This window comes from Bos taurus, chromosome 29 (genome assembly GCF_002263795.3).
Source record: "Bos taurus isolate L1 Dominette 01449 registration number 42190680 breed Hereford chromosome 29, ARS-UCD2.0, whole genome shotgun sequence".
In the NCBI taxonomy this organism is placed as follows: domain Eukaryota; kingdom Metazoa; phylum Chordata; class Mammalia; order Artiodactyla; family Bovidae; genus Bos; species Bos taurus.
The window spans coordinates 39,521,388-39,544,790 of record NC_037356.1 but is presented as its reverse complement, the minus strand read 5'-3'; the positions used below and the strand labels follow the sequence as shown (position 1 = coordinate 39,544,790).

Below are 23,403 nucleotides of genomic sequence, written 5' to 3'. Positions count from 1 at the left end.
AGCATGGCATCCTCTGGTTGGAGCTGAGGAGAGGCTGCCCTAAGTGGTAGGGTCTGTGCTGCCCTTTGTGCAGGACACCTGCCCAGCCCTCCCATCATTTCTCTTGCCTACGGGGTCATAAGTTTTGGAGAACTCCTCTAAACTGCTAACTCCCTGAAGATAAGGGCCAACTGTGTCTTACTGGACTTTGACTTTCGAGCATCTAACTTAGACTCCAGTTCTAACAGGACTGGACATGGAACAATGGACTGGTTTCAAATTGGGAAAGGAGTACGTCAAGGATACATATTGTCACCTTGCTTATTTAACTTCTATGCAGAGTACATCAAGCGAAATGCTGGGGTGGATGAAGCACAAACTGAAATCAAGATTGCCGGGAGAAATATCAATAACCTCAGATATGCAGATGACACCACCCTTATGGCAGAAACCAAGAAGAACTCGAGACTCTTGATGAAAATGAAAGAGGAGAGTGAAAAAGCTGGCTCAAAACCCAACATTCAAAAAACTAAGATCATGGCATCCAGTCCATCACTTCATGGCAAATAGATGGGGAAACAATGGAAACAGTGAAAGACAGTTTTGGAGGGCTCCAAAATCCCTGCAAATGGTGGCTGCAGCCATGAAATTATAAGGTGCTTGCTCCTTGGAAGAAAAGCTATGACCAACCTAGACAGCAACAGTATACTCATGCATATATATGGAATTTAGAACAATGGTAATGATAACTCTGTATGTGAGACAGCAAAAGAGACACAGACGTATACAACAGTCTTTTGGGCTCTGTGGGAGAGGGAAAGGGTGGGATGATTTGGGAGAATGGCATTGACACATGTATAATATCATATATGAAATGAATCTCCAGTCCAGGTTCGATGCATGATACTGGATGCTCAGGGCTGGTGCACTGGGATGACCCAGAGGGTTGGGATGGGGAGTTAGGTAGGAGTGGGGTTCAGGATGGGGAACACATGTACACCCATGGCGTACTCATGTCAATGTATGAGAAAACCACTACAATATTGTAAAGTAATTAGCTTCCAAATAGAATAAATAAATTTATATTAAAACCAAAACAAAACCCACCAGGGTCAACCTGAAGTCTCCCCCACGACTGCCCCCTCCCTGACTATCTCCAGATCAGCCCTTCAGCTCTTGCTCTGTTTTCCTTTGCTCTAGTTACATCTCCTTCTTTGAATTCCTTGCAATTCTTGAATGTACAAGGCTTCTTTGTGCCTCAGGGCCTTGACAAAGGATAGTTGTCCTTCCTAAAAGACCCCACCTTTTGTCTAGAGACTTTGTCTTCATCTTCAAGGTTCTAGTATAATTGTCACTTTGTCAGGTAAGTCTTCACCCAGGACTAGCTCAGGCTCCTGTCTTGCTCACTCTCTGTAGGTACTTCCTTACGCCTTGCATGTACCAAAGTGAGAATTCACCGTGTGTGTGAGTCGTTTCATGCACGTCTGCCTCACTAGATGTGAGGGGAGTTTGTATCCTCAGTGCCTCCCTCAAGCGCCAAGCACACGGGGGATGCAAGTGTATGTTTGTTGATTGAATGAATGAGAGACACCCAGAGACCTGTGTCTGTCATGTGACCCATAATAGGTCAACCCACACAGTGAGGAGGGAGGTTCCCTGGGGCAGCAGATGCTCAGAATGGTGGTGGGGGAGACACAGGCTGCCCTGGGAGAGGGTGTCTCCCAGCATGGTCCCCTCACCTGGCTCAGACACTGAGGCCCCAGGACGGGGAGCGTGAGCTAGTTCCTGGGACTCTAAAGGACAGGTAAGCTTTTTTCTGAGGCTATCACACAGAATCCCTTCAATTATTGTTCCTTCTTGTCAGGCCACTCCTGGATCCCAGCTTCCTGATTCTCTCAGTCCTAGTCCCTGCCCCACTGTGTGTCCAGGATAGGGGGTGGGGAACGATGGTTAGGGGAATGTTTCTTTTAGGAGTTGCTTTGAGGTCTCAAGACTGCAGTCAACCTGTCTCCACTGCTGGGTAGCTTCTTCCTCAGGAGACCAGTTTTCCTGGTTTGTTTTGGACTTTCCTTGTTTTTAAACTGGCTGTTCTGTGTACTGAGAACACCCTCGACTCTGGGTAGCCCTGGACAGTTGATCCTTTTAACACAACCCTGGGTGTCATTTCATGCAAGTCTTGGAGAGGGAAGCTTCAACCTGTTCCCATAGGCAACTCTGAAACCTACGCTGTGCCTCAAAAGTGCCCCAACCCAAGGTGGGGGAGCTGGGCTTCTACACTCCCACCAGCACCTACCTGTCAGCCTTCAACCAATGGCCACCTGGTATCTATGGGCCCTTGTGTTAGATCCTCCAAAGACAAATCAAAATTGATATTAGAACCTAAGCACACCAAAGCCTTGGAAAATGCAACCTCAGATCATATCAAGGTGCTCTACACCCCCTTTGCCTGCTCCAGCATCATATCCGAATCCCACAAACAAAGAGCTCCTTCTGGTTTCTAGAGCATTCTTTTTTAATTTTAATTTTACATTGGAGTATAGTTGGGAGAAGGCGATGGCACCCCACTCCAGTATTTTTTCCTGGAAAACCCCATGGACGGAGGAGGCTGGTGGGCTGCAGTCCATGGGTTCACTAAGAGTTGGACACGACAGAGCGACTTCACTTTCACTTTCCAGTTTCATGGATTGGAGAAGGAAATGGCAACCCACTCCAGTGTTCTTGCCTAGAGAATCCCAGGGACGGTGGAGTCTGGTGGGTTGCCGTCTATGGGGTTGCACGGAGTCAGACACGACTGAAGCGACTTAGTAGCAGTAGCAGCATAGTTGAGTTATGATCATTTTTTTCAGTTTCAGGTATAAAGTGATTCAGTTGTACATATACTTGTATCCATAAAGATTCTTTTCCTTTATAGGTTATTTCAGAAAATTGAGCATAGTTCCTTGTGCTATGCAGTAGGTCTTTGTTGATTATTTATTGTATGTGTGTGTGTGTGTGTGTGTGTGTGTGTGTGCATGCGTGCATTATTTGCTCAGTTGTGTCCAACTGTTTGAGACCCCATGGACTGTCAGGTTCCTCTCAGGCTCCTGTCCATGGCTGTCCATGGTAGCCTGTCAGGCTCCTCTGTCCATGGGATTTCCCAGACAAGAATACTGAAGTGGGTTGCCATTCTTTGTCCAGGGGATCTTCCCCACCCAGAGATTGAACCTGGGTCTCCCGCATTGCAGGCAAATTCTTTACTGTGTAAGCCACCAGGGAAGCCCCATTTTTTATTTAATAATGGGTATATGTTGGGGCTTCCCAGGTGGTGCTAGTGGTAAAGAAGCCGCCTGCATTGCAGGAGAACTAAGAGACACTGGTTCGATTCTTGGGTTGGGAAGATCCCTGGAGAAGGAAATGGCAAATGAGGTTAATTCCAAACTCTCAACTGATCTCTACTTTTCCCCTTTAGAAACAATAAATTTGTTTTTGAAGTCTGTGAATCTGTCTTTCTTTTGAGGAAAGCATTTCTGATGAACCTGGACAGGCCACTCCCTGGAGAGGAATGCATTTCAGCCGAACAGAGAGCATTTCCCCATAGCATTACGCACAGACACATTGTTATCAGGAAGATGCAAGGACTGGTGTGATTGTTTCTAAACTTCTCAGGCCAAGCTCCAACTCAAGTTTGGGTCCCCTTTGGTGTCACACTGCAGCCCCTCACACTTGACCCCGCTGACCTTGGCATCAGCTGTAATAAGATTCCAGGAGGTCAAATGAAGCTGCTCAAGCCCTCGGGCCAGCTACATGTCAGATGGAGCAAACTGCCTCTCCTCCAGGCAGCAGTGCCAAAGCAGCTCCTAGAGCAGCTGGAGTCCAGAAAGCCTCCACTCACCCAGCTCAGGCTTGGAGGCCCACAAGGATTCATTCCACAGCTGGACAGCCTCACACTGAGATCACACAACTCCTGAGGGACTGATACCCCAACTCCAACTTGCTTGAGTTCCAGGCCCCGGCTTGTCATGAAATTCCCTTGGTCTACAGCAACCTTGGCCAAGCCCCTTCTGCTCTCTTGGTCTTGATTCTTCATCTGAAAACAAGAGATGGAACCAGGTGGTCCCTCACATCATGACATGATCCCAAGGCAGCTCCCAAGGCCCAGACAAGTTCCTCACATACAGCAGGTGGAACAGGCATGAATTTGAATCCAAAACACCTGATTACTTTTGCTAATTACACATTATTCCTCACCACCTGACACTCCCCGGATGCAGTCATTAGACACAGATGTCACTGACTTCCAACACATCCTGCAAAGAATTCAGGGTGGAGGTCAGGAATGCAGTATTCTGTGCTCTGGTGAAACTGACAGAATGAGCCTTCAAAGAAATATTTTCAACAGATTTTATGAACCCTACTTCTTTCTTCTTCTCCTATCTAGAAAAGCACTAGAATCATTAATCTAGACATTTATTCTTCATAACAAACACTAAACCTCTGCCAAAATGTGTGCTTGACTGCTTACCCACTTCAACAGATCACATAGCCACTGACCTCCCCCACACACTCACCTCCTCAGCACAGTTCCTCAGAGCTACATGAGAGGTTGTCTCCCAGGCTATAGTGCTTGTTTGTCCCAAATAGAACTTAACTCCCAACGCACACATTGTTTGTTTGTTTCACTTGACAACTTTTTATAAAATGGATATAGCATTTACCATGAATAGAAGCACCCTACTCATATTAACTCATGGGGTAGTTGGGTTATTATCCCCTGTTTAAAAATGGGGAACATGAAGAGCAGATAGGGTAAGTAACTTGCCCAAGGACACACAGGTAGTAAATTAAAATCTCCAAATATCACACATATCCCTGCTTGCAGTTTGAATAACAATGATGTCAGTGACAATGATGATGATTTTGAACTGTGGCATTGGAGAAGACTCTTGAGAGTCACTTGGACTGCAAGGAGATCCAACCAGTCCATCCTAAAGGAAATCAGTCCTGAATATTCATTGGAAGGACTGATGCTGAAGCTGAAGCTGAAGCTCCAATACTTTGGCCACCTGATGGGAAGAACTGACTCATTGTAAAGACCCTGATGCTGGGAAAGATCAAAGGCAGGAGAAGAAGAGGATGACAGAGGATAAGATGGTTGGATGACATCACCAACTCGATGGACCCGAGTTTGAGCAAGCTCCAGGAGTTGGTGATGGACAGAGAAGCCTGGTGTTGTGCAGTCTTTGGGGTCTCAAAGAGTTGGATGTGGCTGAGTGACTGAACTGACTGAACTGAATCTAGACCCCAGCCTTCGTATATGTTTGTTGGATGATATAAAGTATTTGTGAATGCCAACATCACATTACTTCCAATACTGAAACCATGAAGTTGTAATAATGCTCCAGGCTAGAACTTTGACACAGACTGACATCAAAGGTGCCCCTGATCTGTGCTTGTGCCTCACACCTAAAGCCACTTGTAAGTCATTGCACTGCCCCAAAATTCTTCACTTTGCCATATAACCTCTTTCCCTCTTGCAATCTCCTCTCCAAATAAGGACAGTAATGCACATCTCATCTCATGAAGCTGCTATGAAGACCACATCAGATCACAAATGTCTAGCAGAGCCCCTATAATTAATTTTTATCAAAATCTTAGTATTCTTTTTTCTCTCCAGATGGCAAGAGTCTCCATATTCCTAGTTAGTCTGTGCAGCTCAATTTGGTTTTTTAGTCCAGCACGTAGGAAGTGATCACAGTGAAAACCCTTGTATTCTGAGAATGTTCCAAGCCCATAATTTACAGACACTGAGGGAGTTAAAGATTTTATCAAGGGTTTTTTTTTCTTATCATATAGAGACTCTTCCAACAGATTAGAATATATAAAACTAGGTGATCATCACCACCACTGCTTGTTTAGAACCTGCTCTTTTCTGAGTGCTTGAACCCAAGAGGGAAGCATGAAATTGCTTGGGATCCTTGGGCTGGTGGCCCTCTCAGAGTGCATAGTCATGTAAGTACAGAGATCGTATGTGGCATCATCTCTCTTCCTTGGATTTTTCTTGTCTTCCGCTTCCACTCATCAGGGTTAGAAGGGAATGAAATCAATCCCTGACAGTCCTTCTTGTTTCTTTTCTGTTTATTTTTTCCTGGCAGTCTTAAAGTTCAATTCTCACTTATTGATGAGTACCTTGCCATGGGCACCGTGGGGCGCAAGGGTTTTAGGGTAAGCCTTCAGGGTTTAACAACTAGGGGGGTTCAGTCACATCATGACCTAGATGAAAATGGCACTCCTTGGAATTGTTCAGTGGACAACCTGTGCAACTGTAGGTGTGGTCCTGCGTAATAGCATTTCTCGTGCATTTGCTTCTCAGTCTTCTCTCTGCTTTCTCTCTACTTGTGCATATATGTGTCTGTTTCTTCATCACCGCATCTTTCTTTTTTATCTCTCCATCTCTTTGGATGTCTCTGTGCATGCAGAACTCTGCGTTTTTTTCTTTTCTTTTATTCTTTTCTATTTTGATTCTTCCTTCCTTCTCTAGCCTCTTAACTTCCTTAATTTGTTCTCCATCTCCTGGTGTCTTCTCTCAACCCACTCTTCTGCTTGAACCCTGGAGGAAGGAAGATCAGCAAGATTATTTCTAAGCTGTTTTACTTCCAAGAAGCAGTGTGATCACAGTCAAGTCACAAACTCCCTGCATTTAAGATTTCTAGCCTGTGAAAAGAGGATAATGATCCCTCTTCTGCCTCCCTCTCAAGAGATTTTTTTGAGAAAGATACACTGGGATGGCCACAACAATGCTAATGACTGTCACTGTTGAGACATCCTATATATCAAGTACATTATATCCATCTATATAATGGATATATCTATCATATAATTTCAGTTAGTACACAAAACATTCTATATGGGGGGTGTGGATTATTACATTCTACCTTTTTACCAATGAGGAAACTGAGACTTCTACTGGTCATATGCCTTACCCAAGATTACATGACAGAACCTGTATTCAGACCTAGGTCTTTGCAATGGTATTTCCATGGCATCTTGATAATAACACGACACTCACAAAAATGCTTGGAAAATACACAGTGTCATTACAATGCCAGGTATGACAGTTATACTCTAACATGGACATCTGACTGCGGCCTCCTCTTTGTTTTCTCTTCCTCATTGCTCTGTGAAAGAATCCCGCTAATGAAGATGAGCACCATGCAAAAAACTCTCAAGGGAAAAAACTTGATGAACAGTTTCCTGGAAGAACACGCTTACAGCCTGTCCCAGAATTCTGCTAATGACCAGAAATTCTCTACACATCCCCTGAGGAACTTAAAGGATGTGAGTATATTGGGAGGATGGTGCTCCCCAGCACCCCTGGTGCTCTGGCCTAGCACTGGGGCTCATCTGGAGGTACCAGGTAGGATGTTGGGGTTGGGGCTCCTGCAGGAGGCAGAAACACTGTGGGAACAGGGACCCCACTCCCAGAGGAGAAGGCATTCTCATCCTCGACTCTTGGTCTGTGGTGACTGGACCCAGCAATGACCAGGTGACCATTAAACCCCCAGTTCTGTGCTAAAGATATTAGTTTAAGTAGATTTTTCTTTCTGAATGAAGTGAGCCATTGAGTTACAGATGAAGGCTCAATCATGGCTGATCAGAAGATCAATCAAGTGTGAAACCCTAGGAAGAGGATGTTCAGCTTCCATGGATCCAAGAAGGACAGTGGTAAAAAGTTACTGAGCCACCATGGCATGTGATGCCATAAAAATCTAACACTATAGTTACTATTACTGATTTGAAAAAGAGGTATCATCTCTTCTTCAAGAATGAGCAAGAGAGAGGCAAAGAGTAAACACACATCAAATGAAAGGGTCACCTGCATGCTGTTGATTGGACATGGTCTGAGATTAGAGTGAGTGGTCTGGGGTGACCTAGGAGGGTCATCTGGAGAAGGAGGTGTTCATACTGGATACAAAGAGGAGACTGGAAAGCTTCTAAAGTGAAGGCTCCAGTCTGAGCAGAGGCTGTGATGTGGGGTGTTTGGAACATGATAACATGATGTCAGGAGACAAGGAACACCCAGAGGGTAGGAGTATCTGAGAATCGGGGGTGGACACTGCAGCCAGGCCTGCCCTAACCTTCCCTGCTTGGTCCTGTAGATGTTCTACTTTGGAAACATCAGCATTGGAACACCCCCTAAACAGTTCAGCGTCCTCTTTGACACCGGCTCCTCTGACCTCTGGGTGTCCTCTGTCTTCTGCCACGATCCAGGCTGTAGTGAGTACCATTTCCCTCCCCTTGCCCATCTTGTACTCCCCCTTGCACTTCCTTCTTGGTTCTTGGCACATGACCGACCCTCATCTTTTGTGTCTGCAGGTAAACACAGACTCTTCAACCCTCGTGGGTCTACCACCTTCCAGATGACAGACCGTCACATGCACTTTTGCAATGAGCTTGGGGACATCACTGGGTTTTTTGGCCGTGACATTGTTCGGGTAAAGTGGAAACAGAAGCAGAGTCAGGACCGGCCCTGGGAGCAACTGCTGCTTATAAAACAGATGCAGGGCTAGATGACAGGACCCATCCTCCCCAAAGTCCCTTAGATATTTGAGGCCCATCCCAAATAACCCTGTCCCTAGGGAGAGAGCATCCTTGCTAACAGAATCTCTCAGAGTGGCTAACCCAGAGAGCGGCTTGGGGTGTGGCCTTGCAGCTCCTTTGCCCTTGAGAAGCTCAAGGTTTATTTTGCTGGGAGCAGGGAGAGATGGGGGAAGATCATCACTTTTATCTTCTCAGAATGTGCCGGGCACTTTCATGGTAATAGTTATTTAACCCTGCAACAACACCATGCAGCAGGTACTTCTGTTATTTTCATGATACAGGTAGGGGAACTGAGGTGCAGAAAGCAAGGGCCTTGCAAAGTTCACACATGTGGTAGGTGGTGGAGCTGGGCTGGTCAGTCAGGATTCAAGCATGTGTTGGATATTTGGGGAGAGGATAAAACTGATCTGGAGCCCCTAGGGGCAGCCGAGGGCTTCAGGTATCCAGGCAGAGAAAGCAGGTGGGCACACATATTGGAGGAGCCTGTTAGGGTTCTCACTCTAGGGGGCCTCTGAGAGTCAAATAAAAACTATGGCCCGCTTCCACCAAAGTCCCTGAGTATTTTCCCTCTCTAGCTTGCTCTCTCTCACTTACACACATACACATACACCCACATCCCCCAAAGCCTGTTTTCCAAGCAGAGTTTTCATAAGAACCTAGCCAGTGACCTTCTATAATGGGCTTACGTCTTCCTGGGCAGATGCAGAATCCATGATGCATTGCAATGAATTCAGTCCACTTCTGTTATCAGATCACAGTGATGCCAAAGAGAAGACTACCCTGCTCTTTACCCACTTTTTCCTCAGGTGGGAACCATTTGGTCTTGTCCTGAGTCTTGGTTACCCCACCTGTACAGAGGCATGAGGCCAATTTGACTCACTTAGATAGTGTTTGCAGGACAAGCAGATGTTGTTAAAATCCACATCCCCACACCAATGGAAACCAAGTTCCTGTCCCAGATTGGTCTAACTATCTGAGATCAACCCAAGACACAGCCAGGCCTCAGTTCTTCTCTGCAGTGCTAATGGTATCTCCTCCCCAGCCCCACTTCACAATACTTTATGTGGGAACACTCTCCTCTCCCACAGATCGGGGACCTTGTCATCATGAACCAGACTTTTGCCCTGACCTACAGGCAGATTAGCAAGATCCTGCCGTTTGTACCTTTTGAGGGAGTCCTGGGTTTGGGCTACCCCAGTCTCGCCACCTCCAGGATCATCCCTGTCTTTGACAGCCTGATGCTACAAAAAGTCATTTCTGAGCCCGTGTTTGCCTTCTACTTGAACAAGTAAGTCTTAGCTGGACAAGCCCTCTCTTTAGATTAGTTTTAAGATACTTGCAGTTGCATAAACAATTATAGACCACCTGATTCAGAGGTTTCCTGATAGTCTGGCCCAGGAGAACTATGTCCTTAGGGCCCCACCTATCCCCAGCACTGTTTTTTTGTAAATAAAGTTTTATTGGAACAGAGCCGTGCTCATTGGCTCAAGGGCAGCAGCTTGGTCCAGGGAGATGGAGGGAAGAGGGAGAGCAATGGAAGGTGTCAGGAAATGGGTTGGAGAAAAAGGCAACAGGATTTGCTGATAGATTTGATGTGGAAAAAGGAGAGGGATGGCAGGAATGTTTCCCCACTCATAACATTTCACCGGGAGCCCAGGGCTAGCTACAATTTGCAGGAACCAGTGAAAAACAAAAATGTGGGATCTGTGAGTGTGGGCCCCATGGATGGCACAGGTCACAGGCCAGTGAATCCAACCCTGGGTGAGCCTGAACCCACACCTTTAGCATCCCCTGGCCTGAGCTCTTTTGAAGAATGATAGTTTAGACAAGGGTAAGCTAGATCCCTCCTGCAGGGAGTCTTCTGATGGTATCTTTGAGCACCCATGGCACTAGAGGGGACCAGGCTCTCTTCAGAAGGCTGGGTGGTCAAAACCTGGCCAAGCTGCCCAGGCTCTAACCACTTCTGTGCCTCTGATTAGCCCATGACCAACCTTAGTCAGGTTCTCAGTCCCTACATGTCTCAATTTTTGCATCTGTAAAATGGGGACAATAGTAGCGCCTCTGATGTGTGGATAAGCACAGTCATTGTGTGGATAATGCCAGTCATTGCCTGGCATTACTCTTCTCCAATGACACTCCCCCTTCTTTCTCCAGCAAGGAGAAGAATGGCAGCGTGGTGATGCTTGGTGGGGTGGACCATTCCTATTACAAAGGAGAACTCAACTGGGTACCAGTGTCCAAATCTCTCTACTGGCAGATAACTGTGGATCGGTAAGCCTCTCTCTCTAAGGGCCACCCCAAGTGATGTTACCACATGTACACACAGACTCAGGCAGACACACACAAATGCACGCACAGACACTTAGTCACACACAGTTATTCTCCACCCACAGAGACACACATATAGACCCACACTGACACACACAGAAACACACATATAGGCACACATATAAACATGCACAGGCACACGGATACACACACACAGAAACACAGACACATTCAGATGCACATGAGCAGACACAGAAATACAGATACACACACCACCCATAATTGCCCCAGGCCTCCTGACCAGGGCTCTGACCAGGGTCCTGAACAGGGTCCGGGTAGATGTGTGTAGCCCTGGGAGGGGTGTACCTACCATGGTGTGAGGTAGGGAGCATGGTTTGAGGACCCTAATGTGCAGTGAACAGAGGATGAAGGAGAATTTCACCAGCCTGAACAGGGTTGTGATAAGATGCCCGTAGCTATCTGAGACCGAGGGGATTCTCAGTACACAAAATTGCCTGTTTAGCCGTGGACTATACAGTCCATAGGGTCGCAAAGAGTTGGACACGACTGAGCGACTTTCACTTTCATTTTCATTTTCAGAAACAAAGTCCTGGACAAACCTGGAAAAACTAGTCTCTTTAGGGAGAAGCTACCTAGCTGTGGAGAGAGGTTGGCTGCCCTCCACAAGGGAGGTTGGCTCCCTTGTGTCTTTTATTTTGGCTGCATTTTCCAGAGCACAGGCTTTCTCTAGCTGTGGCGTATGGAGGCTTCCCTAGTTGCAGTGCGAGGGCTTCAGCTGTTGTGGACTGCTGGCTCTAAAGTGCCTGAGCTCGCTGTTTGCAGGCCTTGGGCTCAGCAGTTGCAGCACGCAGGCTCTTTTTGGGCTATTTGAGCTTAGTTGCCTGGTGGTATATGAGATCTTAGTTCCCCAACAACCCACGTCCCCTGCTTTGGAAGGGCAATTCCTAACCACTAGAATTAGTGTTTAGGGAAATCCTTGTCTGCATTCTTGAGACCTAAAAGCAACTCACAGAAAGAAACAAACCACCTACCCACCCCCAACCCTGGGCACACAGTGGGGCAGGGGCTGAGAGAATAAGGAAGCTGGGATCCAGGAGAGGCATGAGAACAAGTGGCAATAATGATGGGACTCTGGGTGATATCCTCAGAAAAAAGTTTGGGTACCCTTTGGAGGTCCCCTGAACTAACTCAGGCATTGCCTGGCAGGGCCCTCAGTGTCTGATTTGGGTAAAGGGGTGGTGCTGGAGACACTCACTCTCAGGACAGTCTGGTCTCCCCCACCAACAATCTGAGCATCTGCTATCCGGGGGAACCTCTATCTTCAATGTGTGAGTTGACCCATTATTGGCCAGATACAGGTCTCTGTATCCAGTTGAAATTTTTAATTCATTTATTCCACAAATGCCAGGTTCTTGAGGGAGGCACTGAGCATACAATTTGACCTACATCTAGTACGGCAAACATACATGAAACAACTTACATATATAGTGATTTACCACTTTGGTACATGCTAGACATGAGAAAGAGTCCACAGAGACTGAGCAAGACCAGAGCCTGATCTAGTTCAGAGCGAAGACTTCCTTCAGAATGGGAGAGTTAAGATGGAACCTGGAAGATGAGGACAAATGAGCTATACAGAGGTGATGGGGATCTTCTAGGAAGGGCACCAGCACAAGCCCACGACCTGAGGTAGGAAGAGCCTGGTGCATCCAAGAACTGAAAGGAAGTCAAAGAAGGTGATGTGAGCAGAGCAAAGGGAAACAGAGTCAGGGCAAGAGCTGAAGGACTGTTCTGGAGATAGTCAAAGAGGAGGCATTCCTGGGGGAGGCTTCAGAGTGACCCTGGTGCCTGCTTTGTTCCACTGCCTCCCAGCATCTCCGTGAATGGGAAGGTGATTGGTTGTTCCAGTAGATGTCAGGCCATTCTGGACACCGGGACCGCATTTGTGCATGGCCCGACAAGACTGATCACCAACATTCAGAGACTCGTCCGCGCCAGGCCTTACCACGGTTGCCAGGTGAAGGATCATGCCACAGGTTCACTGCAGGGCTGCCCATACAACAGGGATTTTCTGGGCTGACCCCTCTCCCTCTTTCTCTTACAGTACTTGATTTCATGTCATGTCCATACTACAATCCCTCCTATCATCTTCACCATCAATGGCATTGACTACCCAATGCACCCTGAAGACTACATCGTGACGGTGAGGGGCCAACCCTGGGGGCCAGTTCTCAAATCTGGGACTTGCAGGAACCCTTGGGCTGCTGCCGAGAGGACAGCGGCCTCTGCAGGCCCAGTTACACCATTACAGATGCTGCTGAGCCCTGTGGTTGGGCCAATGCCTCTCTCAAAACCAACCACGTGAGAGTAAAGGGCAGTCTGGCACTCCCTCCTTCTGAAATAAATGTAGAGACACTAGCTGGCATGGTGGGAGTTACAGGAGAGGAGAACACTAAGGGTCTCTGGCCTCACAGACCTTCAGTTCAACCAGAGAGCTCAGATGTAGAAACATGGAAAGTCAGCTCTAGCAACCCCTGAAATAGACCGTGTGACAAGGTGGGTTGGCTGAGGGCAGTCCCAGTGTGCTGTCCCACCATAGTGTTTAGCAGTCTCCCTTCCTATCTCGAAAGTGTCCAGATTGGGGTGATAAATTACATGATTGCCTTAATCCTTGGCTGCAACTTCCCCTTGCTAAGCCCCAAGGCCTCCTCTGTGAGTTGGGGTACTGACCCCTCTGTGGGAAGGATGGATACTAAGGTGAATAAAGGGTGCACAGCGACTGCTCAGCCCTGGTACAGGGTGGAGGCTTCACATCAGCTCCCTGCGGGAGTTCAGAGCAGGCTGATGGGCTCAAAGAAGGCTTTGAGGAAGAGAGGGGATTGCAGTAATTCTAAACCATCAGGCTCAGGGAGGAATGAGGAAGCCTGCTTGTGTTGAGACAACTCTATACTGGATTCCATGCACATGGCACCCCTAGGGGCTGTGCAAAGGTGGGACAGGGACAGATTAGGGGTGATGAAGCCTAGAGACTAGGGGAGCACCAGGGTAAGTCACCCGACCCAGCCTGGAGTGGCCAAGGATAGTGATTGTGGGCTCAGGAAGGCTTCCTAGAGGGCCTGAGCACAGTCTTAAAAGAAAAGGGTTGTGGGGAAAGGGGAGAAGAAAAGGCGTTCTGTGCAGAGAAAACATCTAGCCAGTGTCAGAAGGAAAGAAGACAGAAGGAAAACAGCAGTGTAAGGGGAACCACAGACCATTCTTGTTCTTTTAAAAAAATTTTTAATGAAGTATAGTTGATTTGCAATGATACGTTAGTTTTTGCCATACAGAGAAATGACTCAGTTTCACACACACATACACATATATGTGTGTATATATACACTTTTCCTATTCTTTCCCATGACAATTTATTATGAGATACTGAATACAGTTCCCTGTGCTATACAGTAGGACTTTATTGTTTATCCATCCTCACTTTATCAGTTTGCATCTGATAATCCCATACTCCCAATCCTCCCCTCTTCCACTCCCTTCCCTCAGGAAAATCACAGGTATTGACCCTTCTTAGTCTTGGATGTATGCCCTTTTCTGCAGCTGTGGAGAAAGCCACTTGTTTCTTACCAAGGAGGGAAATAAAACGGAGAACCTACCAGCTCTGCATATTGAGGGGGGTGGCATGTAAGGGCTCAAGCTGACTGGTGTGCATTTCTGTCTCCCTCAGAGTACTTGCAACCTCTGCTTCAGCGCTTTTCTAGGAGGCACAGAGAAAGTGACCAAATCAGAGACCTGGATACTGGGTGACGCCTTCCTGAGGCGGTATTTCTCGGTTTTTGATCGAGGAAACCACAGAATTGGCCTGGCTCCCGCAGTGTAAATGCTGGGCTGCTACAGAAATCAATCAGGCCCACTCCAAGCACACACTCACTCACATGTAGGGCACTCCTTCCCAGGAATGCTGAGGAACTGTGTTTGTTGCTCTGCAAAACCCTATTCTCAGTAAAGAATAAAGGATTTTATCTCAGTGGTGTTGGTATGAATGGGTACCTCTCTTTGGGTCTGGGAGGTGCATCATAACCAGGCTGGATCTTGTCCCAGGGTTTTATATCTCTAGGGCATTTAACCAGGAAGGAAAGAAGTTCAGAAAACATTAGTTTACCTTGGAGGTCTCTGATTGGTCTACCTCAGATCTTGTGTCCAGCCCTGGACCAACCATCCTGCTGAGGGCATAGGGTCTTGTGATTGGCTTTATACTGTCATTTGGCCCTGCCCCCACAGGCAATGTGATTTCCAGTTTACTCCAGAACCATGACGTTGAAATCAGAGAGAAATGTCAACAAATGTAGTGGCTGGGGGATGTTCTAGACCATGGGAGAGTTTATGACTACCCCACCAACTCCACCACCTCCTCATTCAGAGGGATGTTAAAGGGTAATAAAAATAGATTCTCTTCCTTCCAACTCAGAGGCATATTGGCAGTGGCCTTCTGCTCTTGGGGGGCTCTGATTGAAGAGTTTCGCACTGAGATGGTTCCCTTTTGTCCCCCATCCCAGCTGTCAGCTCTCTTCCACCCACGTCCACTGTGTCCTTTCCAGCTCCATTTCCCATGTGGCAGGCCCATGTGGACTCCTGAGCCATCCCCCTCTTCCAGGGACCAGCACGCCCCTTCCCTTCCCTCTTTGGGGGTGGTCTCTTTACTGATCTCTGTGACTTGGTAGTGGGTTCCTAAATCAGCCCTCTATCCTGTGGGCCTACCACAGCACCTGGCATATAGCACCCTTTCCAATGCTTCTGGGGAGGATGCCACTCATATAACGGGTGATCCAGGGTACAGAGAGCCTTCATCCTTTATGGGCTTCCTCCAGGGGCAGAGGTATAAACCATTTGGTTTGAGCTGCCATGGTTTGGCACTTTGGGAGTGGAAGCATCACAGGTTCTTACCTGGAGACCCTAGACAGAGGTCTAGGCTGGGTATAGCAAGAATCAGAGGTGAACGCAGGCCCGGAGGAGAAAAGGAGCAAGAATGAATGAATCAGGTGGAAAACACAGCCCAACACAATGCATACTATGGGCCTTTACTCAGGCAAGACATACATCAGCAAAAGAAATGTCTCTTTCTTTCCTTCCTCATCTATTCATTCAGTACAAATTTACTGGGCACTTACTATATGCCAGGTGCTGTGGTGGACCCACAAGACAGAGGGCTGATTTAGGAACCCACCACCAAGTCATGGAGATCAATAAAGAGACCACCCCCAAAGGACAGGCCCAGGTGGAGAAAACAACAGAGATGTTGGTGGGAGGCCAAAGGAGTGAGGGATTTCCTCTTTAGGGAGACGAGGAAAGGCTGGCATAGGCCTGTTGGAGGGGAACTGACTTCACTCTTGCCACCCCACCCTGAAACATATCTCTACACCCTGCAGTTACCATCCATGTGCAAATCAGCAACATGGGTGTGGTTACGTGTGCCTGGCCCCTTTGGGATGGCACTGGACTATGAGCAGTTTCAGGAGACTGGAAGAGGACCCATTGCAGAGTTGATATAGGGGGCAAGGTGACAGAAGAAGTAACTGTTTCTTTTTTTCAACAGTAAATATCGGAAGTGATGTGTGTCTAAATTTCTTCATCAGAGCTGCAATGAAAAAGAATTACAAGAGGCTTGATAAACTGTTATTGTGGAACAAATCAATAATATATTAATGCATCCGTGATGTATAGAATGTTTATGAAATGCAAAATATTAAAAAAAATATCTTGAAGTGGGCTAAGTGGAGACTCAACTGAACATTATCTCAAACTTATTTTCCCAACGGTCTTCATAGAACCATAATGTTTCTGTTGGTGAGAAAACACCAATAAGAGTAAGAGTAATTCTTTGCTTGACTACATATGCTATCTCATCAGGCACTCTGTCTATCAGATCTAGGCCCTTAAATCTATTTCTCACTTCCACTGTATAATCATAAGGGAGTTGATTTAGGTCATACCTGAATGGTCTAGTGGTTTTCCCTACTTTCTTCAATTTAAGTCTGAATTTGGCAATAAGGAGTTCATGGTCTGAGCCACAGTCAGCTCCTGGTCTTGTTTTTTGCTGACTGTATAGAGCTTCTCCATCTTTGGCTGCAAAGAATATAATCAATCTGATTTTGGTGCTGACCATCTGGTGATGTCCTTGTATAGAGTCTTCTCTTGTGTTGTTGGAAGAGGGTGTTTGTTATGACCAGTGCATTTTCTTGGCAAAACTCTATTAGTCTTTGCCCTGCTTCATTGCGTATTCCAAGGCCAAATTTGCCTGTTACTCCAGGTGTTTCTTGACTTCCTACTTTTGAATTCCAGTCCCCTATAATGAAAAGGACATCTTTTTTGGGTGTTAGTTCTAAAAGGTCTTGTAGGTCTTCACAGAACCTTTCAACTCCAGCTTCTTCAGTGTTACTGGTTCGGGTATAGACTTGGATTACTGTGATATTGACTGGTTTGCCTTGGAAATGAACAGAGATCATTCTGTCGTTTTTGAGATTGCATCCAAGTACTGCATTTCGGACTCTTTTGTTGACCATGATGGCTACTCCATTTCTTCTGAGGGATTCCTGCCTGCAGTAGTAGATATAATGGTCATCTGAGTTAAATTCACTCATTCCAGTCCATTTCAGTTCGCTGATTGCTAGAATGTCAACATTCACTCTTGCCATCTCTTGTTTGACCACTTCCAATTTGCCTTGATTCATGGACCTGACATTCCAGGTTCCTATGCAATATTGCTCTTTACAGCATCGGACCTTGCTTCTATCACCAGTCACATCCACAGCTGGGTATTCTTTTTGCTTTGGCTCCATCCCTTCATTCTTTCTGGAGTTATTTCTCCACTGATCTCCAGTAGCATATTGGGCACCTACTGACTCGGGGAGTTTCTCTTTCAGTATCTTATCATTTTGCCTTTTCATACTGTTCATGGGGTTCTCAAGGCAAGAATACTGAAGTGGTTTGCCATTCTCTTCTCCAGTGGACCACATTCTGTCAGATCTCTCCACCATGACCCACCCATCTTGGGTTGCCCCACGGGCATGGCTTAGTTTCATTGAGTTAGACAAAGCTGTGGTCCTAGTGTGATTAGATTGAATAGTTTTCTGTGAGTATGGTTTCAGTGTGTTTGCCCTCTGATGCCCTCTTGCAACACCTACCATCTTACTTGAGTTTTTCTTACCTTGGGCGTGGGGTATCTCTTCACGGCTGCTCCAGCAAAGTGCAGCCATTGCTCCTTACCTTGGACGAGGGGTATCTCCTCACCACCGCCCTTCCTGACCTTCAACGTGGGATAGCTCCTCTAGGCCCTCCTGCTCCCATGCAGCCACGGCTCCTTGGACATGGGGTTGGTCCTCCTGGCCACCGCCCCTGGCCTCGGGCATGGGGGTGTGGGGTAGCTCCTCCCGCCCACCGCCTCTGGCCTCGGTGAGGTTCGTGACATTGTACAGGAGACAGGGATCAAGACCATCCCCACGGAAAAGAAATGCAAAAAAAGGAAAATGGCTGTCTGGGGAGGCCTTACAAATAGCTGTGAAAAGAAGAGAAGCGAAAAGCAAAGGAGAAAAGGAAAGATAAAAACATCTGAATGCAGAGTTCCAAAGAATGGCAAGAAGAGATAAGAAAGCCTTCTTCAGTGATCAATGCAAAGAAATAGAGGAAAACAACAGAATGGGAAAGACTAGAGATCTCTTCAAGAAAATCAGAGATACCAAAGGAACATTTCATGCAAAGATGGGCTCAATAAAGGACAGAAATGGTATGGACCTGACAGAAGCAGAAGATATTAAGAAGAGATGGCAAGAATACACAGAAGAACTGTACAAAAAAGATCTTCACGACCCAGATAATCACAATGGTGTGATCACTGACCTAGAGCCAGACATCCTGGAATGTGAAGTCAAGTGGGCCTTAGAAAGCATCACTACGAACAAAGCTAGTGGAGGTGATGGAATTCCAGTTGAACTATTCCAAATCCTGAAAGATGATGCTGTGAAAGTGCTGCACTCAATATGCCAGCAAATTTGGAAAACTCAGCAGTGGCCACAGGACTGGAAAAGGTCAGTTTTCATTCTAATCCCAAAGAAAGGCAATGCCAAAGAATGCTTAAACTATGAACTTAAAAACTTAAAAAATGTGGGGAGGTGCTCACACAGCATCCACAGGTACAGGGACAGAAGCTCTTTGCGGGGTGATGCCTCCCACTCTAAGGAGATCAGACTGGGACCAAGGCGGGAAAGGAACAGGTGCAGATCTGCATTCCCTCCACCGAGTAGAGACAACGCATCACTGTTTCCTCACTGACAAATCCAGGGACAAAAACGTTTTCTTTCCTTCTTTCATTCCTCCTTCCCTCATTCTTTCCTTCTTTCCACTGTTTTGATGTCTCCTCTGAGCTTTCACCCCCATAGAGCTCTCAAACCCAGATGCCTACACAGGCCATACAGGGACACAGGGTCAGAAACCATGTCCTCTGAAAGCTCCATCCCGACTCGGGCACCTTCTGCAGGTAAGAGGTAGACTCAGCATGGCCAGACCTGCCTGGTCTCCAAGGGAGGCTAGAAACCCATATCGCCATGATTGTCTCCCCATTTTAAAATTTCAGTAACCAGTTCAAGTTGTCCCAACCACAGGGTGAGCTGTGGTTTGTCACCATGTGAGACACATGCGAGGAGGACAGAGTCTATGGGAGGAAGGGGTGAGGGGGGAGGGGGTGGGGAGACCGACATTTTTCAGGTGTCCGGGAGCCCACTTTCTGTCACAGAGCCCTGTGTGGGGGCTGACAAAACTGGAGCAGTGACAGCTGAAACCAAGAGGTGGCCCCTGGCCCTTGTTGAGTCCCACTTCATGGGGGAGGGGGTGAGGAGTATACAGCCACTGGCCCCTGCCGTTTTTGTCTCTTGCCCTCAACTTCTTTCCACTATTTTCTATCTTGATGAAATCCAGCTCACATACCTCGAACACAGGAAACTCAATCTAGTGGAAGATGATGAGGCTCAGAGGAGACTATACTACCCCTGGTGAATGGAGGTCAGTGTGGTGCCCTTGGTCACCACCTTCAAAGGGGAGGCTGCAGAATATCCCGGAGGTGAAGGGGCTGTTGGTGAGGGCTCAGCTCAGTATAACTCTCCAGATCTGACATCACTGGGGTGAAAATGAAGGTACTGATGGCTCCTGCTCAACAAGGATCTATCCTGGGACTATTCAGCTCAACAACAAATAGTTTCAACTGATATCAGATCCTGCAACCATAAACTCAGGGGGAAAAAAAGGAAAGACTGAAAGCAAAACACAGAATTTTCTAAGCATGAGGGCCCTTAGATCAGAGTAAGGTGTGCAGCACTGGAGATGGCTGGTAATGTCCCTCCTCCCTCGCTTCTGCATAACCAGTTAATGCCAGCTCTCCCCTCATACTGAGTGCATAGCAGAAACACACAAACATGGGGACTAGTGTCTTGGGTTTGCACTTTGGCTCCTCAGCTCTTTAGCTGTGTCATTATGATCAAGTCCCTTAAGCTTAGTTTCCTCATCTGGAAAATGGGCACCATGACGATAATCCCACCTTGGGGAGGTGTGTGCCTGGGAGGAGCAAGAGACCCTGAGAGGGCTTTTTGAGCTCCTGAGTCCAGAACAAATATTAATTATTCTGCCTCATCAGAGTCAATGTGGTGATTACAGGTAACTCCTGACATCCCCAGTCTTCAATACTGAGTCAAGCATAGTGACTGCTGTTTTTGAACTATAACCAGACCTCTGACTGAGCTGATGCTTCCATTTTCCTGACTCCACCAGGAGCTAAAACACTGGCTCCTACTACTCTCCTCCTCGCCCTTACCAGCCAACCTTTCCTTGCCAAGTACTTCAAGCCAGAAATCACACAGTAAGGAGAGTTGTAAAGGCTTTCAGTTTCTTGTCAGTTTCCCACATCTCCTTAGGGTAGCACAAAAAGCTGTTACCATGGGAACTTGCACAGTTCAGTCTCCAAGGGTTATGTGGAACTGACCTCATTCTGCCCTTTATGTTGAAAGCATTCACTGCTGTCTTAGAAACCTTCCTAAGCCTGCTGCTTAAGGATGATATGTGTTGACTTGATCTAGCTTTTTTTTCCCCCCAGGGTGATTCTGAACATTCAGTCAAGTAACCAGAGATGGGGGTTCCCTGGTGGCTCAGTGGTGAAGAATCCACCTGCCAGTGCACAAGACATGGGTTCCATCTCTGATCTGGGAATGTCCCACATGATGTGCAGCAACTAAGCCCAGGCATCACAACTACTGAACCTGTGCTCTAGAGCCCGGGAACCGCAATTAATGAAGCTCACGTGCCCTAGAACCCATGCTCCACGACGAAAGAAGCAACCGCAATGAGAAGCCCGTGCACCACAAGTAGAGAGCAGACCACATCTCCACAACTAGAGAAAAGCCCACGCAGCAACACAGACCCAGCACAGCCAAAATAAATACATAAGTAAAAATTAAAAAAAATGTAACCAAATATTCAGTAACCTAACTTTCCACAGGACTTGACAAAAGCAAGCCACCCATCATGTGCTTTTCCCTTGCCCCCAAACACCATGCAATTGACCTGCCTCGACAATCTGAAAAGTTGCCCAGTACACTCCAGAAGGGAGAATTTTTTTAGTTTTCTTTCTTTCTACAAATTTCTGGGGTTGTGGTTAAAATTGGAGATTCCTCCACACTCCCCAGTGATAAATAGTTAAGACAGTCTGAAAGACAGTGGAAAGAGTTCAGGGCTTCAGAGCCCAATTTAACGAACAGTTAAATTGGGATTTAAATTTAATTTAAATCTGATTCTAGATTTAAATCCTATCTTGGCGGCGGCGGTGCTGGGAGCCTGGCTGGTGCGGAGCCGTTAGCGCAGTTGGCGGCAGCGGCGGTCGGCGGCGGCACAGCGCTCAGCGCACACCGGGCCCCGGCAGCAGCTGTAGCAGAGGCGCCCTGCGGTCCCGGCCCCTGCGCGGCCACCCTCGCTCTCTCGGCCTCCCTGCCTCGCTCGCACCATGGCTGATCAGCTGACCGAAGAGCAGATTGCTGAATTCAAGGAAGCTTTCTCCCTTTTTGACAAAGACGGTGATGGCACCATCACAACCAAGGAACTTGGAACCGTCATGAGGTCGTTGGGCCAGAACCCAACAGAAGCCGAATTGCAGGACATGATCAACGAGGTGGACGCTGATGGTAATGGCACCATTGACTTCCCAGAATTTTTGACTATGATGGCTAGAAAAATGAAAGACACCGACAGTGAAGAAGAAATCCGCGAGGCATTCCGAGTCTTTGATAAGGATGGCAACGGTTACATCAGCGCCACAGAGCTCCGCCACGTCATGACAAACCTGGGAGAGAAGCTAACAGATGAGGAAGTAGATGAGATGATCAGAGAAGCAGACATCGACGGAGACGGGCAGGTCAACTACGAAGAATTCGTACAGATGATGACTGCAAAATGAAGACCTACTTTCAACTCCTTTTTCCCCCCTCTAGAAGAATCAAGTTGAATCTTTTACTTACCTCTTGCAAAAAAAAAAAGTTCATTTACTCATTCTGTTTCTATATAGCAAAACTGAATGTCAAAAGTACCTTCTGTCCACACACACAAAATCTGCATGTATTGGTTGGTGGTCCTGTCCCCTAAAGATCAAGCTACACATGAGTTTTCCGATATAAATACTTGTCCTACCTTAACGATAAGGAAGCACTTAGTGGGCTCCTGGCAGGCCCGTCTGCTCATGATTAATCACACTGTTCGGGCTGGCCAGTTTTTCATGCATGCAGCTTGACAATTGAGCACAGTCAGGTGTTTGTATTAAAAATGAAAAAGTGAAAAAACAAATTCAAAACCTACTCAGAGGGGTTCTAGTTCAAATTGTTAGTGTAAATTGTAGCCGGTTTACTGAGAAGAGGCGTTTAAAATTGGTTCGCTTCAGGATGCCGTGTGGGTAACTGTCCAGGCGGAGCGCCCCTGCTGCAGGGCGGGCCTCTCTACCGCCCCCTGGCGACCGTGACGCGCTGGCGGTGCGCCCGTCTGTGTCTGCGGCGTTGTCCGTGTTGTGCTGAGTGGAATGGGTGTCAGGCTATCACCATTCATACAAATTTTTAAAAAGAAACTTTTATCAAGGGAGCATCTTTGGACTCTGTTTTTAAAACCTTCCGAACCATGACTTGAAGCCGGCAGAGTAGGCTGTGGCTGTGGACTTCAGCACAACCATCAACATTGCTGTTCAAGAAATTCACAATTTACGTCCATTCCAAGTTGTAAATGCTAGTCTTTTTTTTTTCCAATAAAAAGACCATTAACTTAAAAAAAAAAATCCTATCTTGACCTTTTACTGGCTCTGTGACCTTGGGCAAATTATTCAGCCTCTTAACTTTGCTTCTTGATGGTAAAATGGGACTAATTTTGTAACAGAATGCTGTGAAGTATAGTCCTTAGGAGGTGGCATTGCTGTGAGTAATTGCTCCTCAGGTAGTTATCAGGCATCAGTTACCCCTGGACCATTAGGGGTTCTGTTCAGCCACTGGTTAGTAC

General features: G+C 47.0%; 1 protein-coding gene and 1 pseudogene across 1 annotated transcript; both read left to right on the top strand.

Annotated features, from left to right (window-relative positions):
• Positions 1 to 5,914: 5,914 nt before the first annotated feature.
• On the top strand, positions 5,915 to 15,110 carry LOC528815 (pregnancy-associated glycoprotein 2). Its single transcript, XM_002699308.5, has 9 exons — positions 5,915 to 5,967; positions 7,143 to 7,293; positions 8,115 to 8,232; positions 8,332 to 8,450; positions 9,645 to 9,844; positions 10,711 to 10,827; positions 12,718 to 12,862; positions 12,950 to 13,048; positions 14,564 to 15,110. Exons 1-9 carry the CDS (start codon positions 5,915 to 5,917, stop codon positions 14,714 to 14,716), a joined length of 1,155 nt encoding a protein of 384 aa, XP_002699354.1. The 3' UTR covers positions 14,717 to 15,110.
• On the top strand, positions 21,716 to 23,185 carry LOC514457 (calmodulin 1 (phosphorylase kinase, delta) pseudogene; annotated as a pseudogene).

Coding starts and splice junctions, on each gene's coding strand:
- LOC528815 (XM_002699308.5), top strand. CDS start 5,915: ATGAAATTGCTTGGGATCCTTGGGCTGGTGGCCCTCTCAGAGTGCATA. Junction 8,451..9,644: donor TTGGCCGTGACATTGTTCGG/GTAAAGTGGAAA, acceptor CCTCTCCCACAG/ATCGGGGACCTTGTCATCAT. Junction 12,863..12,949: donor GGCCTTACCACGGTTGCCAG/GTGAAGGATCAT, acceptor TTTCTCTTACAG/TACTTGATTTCATGTCATGT.